This window comes from Limulus polyphemus, unplaced genomic scaffold (assembly GCF_000517525.1).
Source record: "Limulus polyphemus unplaced genomic scaffold, Limulus_polyphemus-2.1.2 Scaffold1829, whole genome shotgun sequence".
Classification (NCBI taxonomy): domain Eukaryota; kingdom Metazoa; phylum Arthropoda; class Merostomata; order Xiphosura; family Limulidae; genus Limulus; species Limulus polyphemus.
Genome location: NW_013667439.1, coordinates 137,866 through 145,709, shown reverse-complemented (window position 1 = coordinate 145,709; position 7,844 = coordinate 137,866). Strand labels below are relative to the sequence as shown.

The 7,844-nt window shown below is 30.7% G+C and overlaps 1 protein-coding gene across 1 annotated transcript in view; it reads right to left on the bottom strand.

Moving 5' to 3' along the window:
- LOC106465082 (choline transporter-like protein 1) overlaps positions 1-2,409 on the bottom strand; it is a 64,602-nt gene extending 62,193 nt beyond the window's left edge. Inside the window, exon 1 of the mRNA XM_022392902.1 lies at positions 2,347-2,409. Coding sequence (XP_022248610.1) covers positions 2,347-2,408 — 62 coding nt within the window. The 5' untranslated portion in view covers position 2,409. The remainder of the gene's footprint in view (positions 1-2,346) is intronic.
- Between the last annotated feature and the right edge of the window lie 5,435 nt (positions 2,410-7,844).

Genomic DNA, 7,844 nt, shown 5'->3' with positions numbered 1-7,844 from the left:
ATTAACAAATCCTGAAAGAGAGGATGGTACAGGTGGGTGTGGCAGGAAGGTCTGATTTTCTACTTGATAGTTCTGTAACCAAACAAAATTGAAGGCTATAAAAAATTATGGTTTGTCTGAGCAACGACAATCTTATAGTGAATGATTTATGTTTAATTTCATAGTTCCCAGGGGGGGGGATAAGATAGAGACAAGATACCTAGAGAAAATGTGTGATGTGTGTAACACAAGGGGAAATTCAGGATTTTTTAAATATTGCCTTATAAAATTAAGAACTTAAAACTTATATACTATCAAAATATGAATTATTATCTAAGATTTTATGCTATACTAATTGGTATAACCTAAACAAAATATATTTTAATAAAATTTTGAATGTAAGACACTAAAACCTTGTGTAAAGAGCAGTAAAGGATAACCAGGGCAAGAGTGTTAACTGGACAGACTGACTAACCAAAAACTCTACATAAAATTACACTATTTTAAAATAAATCTGTTTTTTTTTGTGTGTTTTTTCTGTCTCTTCCTTAATCCCAACTAGTTTGGGACCAGTCGGTATTTTTGTAAGCCTAGAATGTTTACACCCAGGTGACTGGCCCAGTCATTAGCAATATAGGACAGCACAAATCTGTAGTACATTATAAACATTCAATTTTAACAAAATATAAGAAATTATGAATGATGTGTTTCTAAAATGCAAATTGGTTGATGAAAAAAAGTTTTCAGACTAGCTTTGCAATTACACAACTCCTCCTATATAATAAAAAAAACTAAATTTAATGAACAGTATGATGATAATTACAAAACCATGCTTATCTGTGATAATATCTACTAGATACAATAACATATGTTATCAAAAACAAACTGACTGGGATTCTCAAAATATATTTAATGAGAGACAGGTTTCTTAAAAGTAAGATTCAAGGTTTTTCCATGATGATTACAGTGAAAATATGAACAAACTTAGTTAGCTTTAACAGAAACTCTGAACACTTTCAATCATTTCAGATGATTGCTGTTTGGTTACAGTCTCTGAATAAATATGAAACTAATAATAATTTTTAAAAAAAGCTGATGTCAGTAAAGTCTATTTAACATTTGTTATATGATTAACTTTTTTCTCCCATCTCCTTATAAAGCAATTTACATTGTTAGTTCTCACACATCACTGTTAGTAAAGAAGATCAGAAAGTATTTTTTTATGATTATAGTTTAGTTTTACAATTAATAACAGTCACAGATATTAATCGGTAATTTAACTACATTTTATTTACATCAATTAAAATGTCCTAGTTATTTCAGAGCTTAACAATTCAATACTGTCATATTACACTGATCACTATCTTAACCTTAGTTTTCTGTTCAAAAATATTAGGAGCAAAAGTTGAATATTGCTAATGAACTGACTTTCAGATATCTGTGTGTAATTCTTAGATCAATAATGATGACGATGACACTGCTTGTGGATGTAAGTAAAGAAGTGTTTGAAATCAGTGGAGATAGTTTTCATACAGAGCATGGTCAGTTGTTTATCAGTTGTCCACTTTTACTGAAAGTTATCATTTTTAAGGGTATTTTCAAAACTTTAAAAGTTAGATTTGTATTTTGCAAAGCTTTCAAGACTTTGATAAAAAAAAAGCATTTTTAACTGCTTTTAAGGTTTTTAAGCTCCTGTATCAACCCTGTAAAAGGATAAATATAAGGGAATCTTCTAAAGATTATATTTTGATTATACCCTAATATTCTGTAAGTATGATCTTGTTTTATTATCTGAAAAGTTAAAAATATAATTTTCTAAAATCCTACTTATATTCCATGATATGTTGTAAGAACATACAGTGCAAACTAAAAATGACATATGAACCATTTTATAGATAGTAATACATTTTTAAAATCATACTTGTAGTACTGAAATATTGAAAGCTAAACACTAATATTCTGTTCGAAGTAGCATGGTAAATATTTTTATATGTGATAATTATATTAGAAGTTAGACTTGCTATGCCACTAAAAATCTTGTATCATATGTGTACATCAAATAACTAATTCCAAAGCATTTAACTTTTAAGTTTAAAGTTCACTGACTTGTGAAAACATTTCTATATGTAAACTTAATTAAACAAAGAAAGAGAATGATAATGTCCTACCACATAAAATAGTTATTTAATTTTTTTTTATAGATATTGATCAACAATGAGTAGAAGTTCTAAGCTGTTTCAACTAAAGTCCCTTCAATAATAACCTAATGATTTCTGTTATGAACTTTACAGCATAAATTTATTGCAAAATAAAGTTCCTATCACTGGTGGGATCCTGCATAAGTGAAATTTAAAAACATTAACTTACTGGTAATCATCCTTTAAGCAGCTGGCAACACATTCTTTTGTCACATTTTTCCCTACTGCCATTCTGAGGAAACTACCAAAGAGCAATGATTAATGGTCAAACAAAAATTGTAGTTTTTTATGACATAAAATAGTAAATTTGAGTTTTCTATATACTTTGTATCACAGGTTAGTCAACACTAAACAGAAGTTTAAACTGTTTCAATGTCCTTTTACTTATAACATACTTTCTAGAGCTGGATGAGTAATTCAATTAACCAATACAACTGATTACCTATGGGCATTGGTTACATCAATTAATGTCAGGTAAAATATTTGATTCATCAAAAGTACGATTGAATCGATTAATGTAAGTAAATTATTCAACTACTGTTTACCATTTTTTATTTTTTCAACTATCCAGTAATTGAAACTGCAATTAAATCAATTAATGTCACGAAAACAATCAATAACTGAAATCAGTTTCCAATTATTATAGTTTTTGATTATTTCAACTATCTAATAATGACTTTTCATTTTTATTTGATTAATTCAAGTTTGTTAAGCTTAATCATTTAGTGTGCAGACTCATGAAAATAATCAACCAATCAAAATTAAGGTTTCCAATTATTACTATTTTCAAATATTCCACCTATCCAATGAATCAAAATATTGCTATAACACAAGGCTACACAATGGGTTGTCTGTGATCTGCCCACCACAGGTATCAAAACCCATTTTGTAGCATTATGCTTTTCTGTGATTTTGTTTAGCCATTTGATTTAAAAATAATCAAGTGGTTGAATGTAATCAAATAATAAGCTCAACAATTATTCACTCAGCAAATTCCACTAATCACCCAGCTCTAACTACTGTTATAAATATGTTCAATTTCAAGTGTACAAAAATGTGCTTAAAATGTTAACTCTTAATAACATGATACTAACCAAATTGAACTGTAAGTCACTAAACACAAGTATTTATCTAATTTATAACAAACTGTGAATCATAACAACCATCAATATTTTTCACTTTTATCATAATATAATATTTTAATCAATACACATCTCTATAAGTCTTCAACATTGGATACATTTGAACATAACATCCACAAACATTAGGGACATTATTTAAAGTCCATACTGATATACATGAAGTGAATATTAAAAACAAAACATTAAAAAAATTTCTGTATCATAAAAAAAGAAACATTTTAATCATAAAAAAGAAATAACAATCAATGCACTGAAAAGCACACATCTAAAATAAACAGCATTTAGTGCAAAATATACAGGAAATAATACATGCATATAACATGAAATATATTAACTGCTCAATATAAAGGAAATAACATGAGGCTAGCAAACATTTGAAAAGATAATTAATGTTAACAGTAGGGACTGATGGTAACACCAGCTGATTCTGGAAGTGTTATGTGTGTTAGCGAAGATGATAACAATATGTTACTATTGTTCGTATCACTTCTAATGAAAGGAAAAATTCTGCTTATTTACTACATAAGGTTAGCAAATTTAATGCAAATTATGTTTTGTTTATGCTTGTAAACACAAGTTAGGTATCCCTAATTTTTTAAAAGATCAGCAATACAGTACAGGAAATCGAGTAATGAACTGTGTTGCTGTAGTTACTGAAACCTTTTTACCATGGATTTAATGGCTTTGCCAGCAATTGTATTAACTCATTAACTCCATAATTTTTCGTATGTTTGTTGGAATTTTCATGGCATCTTAATAATTATCACCATCCTTATAAAATGTCTGGTCTATTAATAAAAGGTGAATAATGACATGGTTTGGATTTGTTTTCAGCCAAATAAACGTGTTATCAGAACAGTGTCACTGTCTGATGGGTAAATTTAAATTGTGATTTTCGGCTGGACGCTAGTAGCTTCTACTCAGGTTTAAGCAGTTAAAGAAATTGATCTTAATGTTTGGTGTGAGAAGTGGTTTTTGTTTCTACCAATGCTTTTGCAAAGCCTTCATCAGTTCTATAATGATGAAGAAAATCTTTTGGTATCTGTAGTTGTGGAATAACTTGAAGTATGTCAAGTTCAATATGTCACAACTGCTTGGATAAGGTTTATCTCATACATCAAGTAGAGCCATATCACAAAGACTAACCACAAATCTCAAACTTAGTATCTTTGACAATGATTGCTTTTGCTTGGGAACATGACTACATTCCACTGGTTCCTGTGAAGATGTTGTCTTCTGCAACAGAGACCAAAGCATCATGGATCTTTCCAGGCTAGTACAACAGTATCAATTCTACTTTCCAATCGCATGTCACCAAATGACTTAACAGTTTAATATTTGAAAATGATGTTGTAGCAATAGCTCCCAACAATGAGTTGAAGTGGAAAAACAGATTTACATGTTCTGCATCAAATGAAAGAAAGTCACTGTCTTGAAGTAACAGATGTCTGCATAATTCAATATGCAAATCAGGGAAACTCTTGCAAATTAAGTCTCTAATTCTCTCTTGAAGACCTCTGTTTTGCTTTTTATGTTGGCTCTACTGTCATATCCTTGGCCTGTAAGTCTTCCTGAGGTACTATGATTTCATAGTTTGCTCAGAGTAATTTTCACCATACCAGCATTACTTGCATCTTTTACCAACAAAAATCCAAGGAAATGTCTACTGATACTGACCTCACCATCTTCAACCACAATTTCAACTCTTATCAGTCTTTCAAGTAAAAACTTTCCAATGCTCCATGTTTTATTTAATAAAAATGTATATTTTCTGTATCAATAATTTGGTTCATATTCAATCAAAATTCTAACTCTTTCCACTGTTGAAATGCCTCCAGGTGACTTATTGACTTTTTACATCAACTTAAAAGTGTTGATAATTTTTTTTCAGTTCTTTGTTCCATTTTTATAACAATGAAAAGTTAGCTATACTGGAAATCTTCCATAAAAATTAAAATAATGGATCATATATATCTTTGTATTTCTTCATCTGTGATAACTTATTCTGAATTTGCTTCAATTGTTGGCTTTAGAACATCATGTGTCTGCAGCTATATTGGACCTACTTCAACCAACAACTGTCATACCTTTGAGTAGAATTTTGGCAATTTAGTTTGATTAAATTAAACCAAATATATGCATCTTATCATTTCTTGTATACTAACCTCTTTACAAATATATTTGTCTTAAGAAGATGCAGTTTCTTCAATTTCTGGGACAGCACAGAAGGGAACTGTAGCACTAGTCTTTTCACTAGTTTTAGAAGTTGTAACTTATTGACTTTTTCTAATGGTAATTTCTTCATTTTCTTTTGACATGTTACATTGTGAAATTCTGAGAACAATACAATATTGGTTTTCCAGGCCTGCCCCCTTTTCTGCTTTTCTTTCCCTGTGTTGAGCATTAGTATTATATTTTTATTCTGCAAACTTCCTGAAAACACAAAAACTTGTAACCTGTGGAACTCCTGCCTTGCTAACATACTACAGTGGCTTAGTTTCGAAAAATTTTAGTGATTTCTGATTAAAATTTTTGAATACTTCTATTCTGTATACTTCTGGAAAAACAAGAAATATGTACTGTGTAAGAAAGTAAATTGATTGATCCATCACTAATCTGCTTTTGGTTGCATGCAGCAGTTGTGTTAAACTAGAATAAAACATACTAAACATACATAGCAGCATTGGGTAGTTAATTTCTCAATAAAACTTACTTATTTTGCAGCACCACTATTGTACTATGTAATTATTATCAGTGCTTAATATTCTTTAAACGTTAGCAGAGGACAACAGTAAGGAGGAACTGGTTAACAAAAGTGAGACAATTTTTTTGCTAAAAAAATATTCAAAGTGAGGTGGTATATGCTCCTTCTGCTCTTCTGGTTAGGTGCCAATGTTTTCATAAAGATGTAAAAGCAACTTTTCCTGTATCCAATACTCATCCCTAAACTATTTAGCAATCTTCTATTAAACTCCTGTATGATGCAATGTCAACCACACCTTAAGGCCATTATTCCATAGGCCACCCACCTTATTATAAAAGTCATACAGCTTAACTGGATGTGCACAGTGTCAGTACATTGGACCAGCCCAATATACAAGAAGTAATGTTGACTATAATTCCAAATTTATGAAGTGTATCTTCATAAAATGTGGCAAACTCTTAGTAAACAGTACAAGTCTGTTGTATACACAAAAATAAATGATTTAATAAAGTTTTTGTATTAAAGATATGTCTGTAAAAAGATGAAGTCAGGAATGCAAACTGATGTTCATGTGAAAAATAAAAATACTTCTGTTCATCATACAGTTCACAAATTCAATTTGCAGAGTCTGTGAATCTCCTAAATACATATATAAAGGTTTTATCAGTATCACTTTATACTGTATATGGTATTATCTCTAACACAAACTGTTGCAAGATCAGCAATGTAGGGTAACATGAAAAATAGAAATTTCGGACACCAATTTCATAATACCATGTTGAATGGCACTCTATAAAAGGTCAGGGCATGCACACTTTAACCCCCACTCATGCACATAAGGTTAAACTGAAGTTGTGTCTAAGTTTTTCCTATTTGAAACTTGTGCTCTCTATTGTGGTTAATATTAAATCCAAAATTGCATTATTTCTAAATGATTCCCTAACTCAGTGGTTTCCAAACTTTTATATCACTGATGAAAACATAACCCATTTACCTTGATTTGCATGACACCCCTGCTGCCACATGGAATATTTTTTGTAGAGTTTTTTTCTATGTTCATTATCATTCTCTCTTTGGTGAAACTCTCACAACACCATAGCAACTTGTCGCAACACACGTACAGTTTGGAAACTATTGCGCAAACTCATTAATGAAAAACTGTCCTGTACTAACTCTAACACATTCATGAGCTTACTCCATGTTTAATTTCTATATAAGGTACCTCATCAACTTCCTAAGTCTGATCACGTGACCTATAACAGTTCCCAAGATTAATATCCTCTCTTCATATACACACCCATATTAATCTTACATCCACACTATCCTTTTTAATATCCTCCAGCTCTTTTGTCTGCACCTCTACTTTAACATAAATAGCCATTTCTTACCCCTCCTTTTTTATGTGATATGTTACTGTTGAAGAACTTTTATCCAGGAATTTGCAAATTATTTCTATGTTCAATGTCTTCAAAATCAAGACTCATACTTTCAAAATCCTCCATCCCATCTAAAACCTTGAATTGGTCCATTTCATTTCTTATACTTGTAACATTTGAATGAATAGCACTTAAGTATGTGCCTATAATATTAAGTTGCTTTAAATGAATTCTGCTGTTACCTTTAATATTGTTGCATCAGCGAGGTCACGTGACTAGTATCACCCCACTCCTTCTCTCGAACCTTTGTGAATGCCCTAGCATTTACTAGATTGGGGGTAGTCTGGTATATATAAGATGGTCACAACGTGAGGGGACAATAGTGTGTGTAGGTAGTGAGTAATTGAACTGCAGTCAGAGAGTATTGTTGAAGTTAACGTTCATT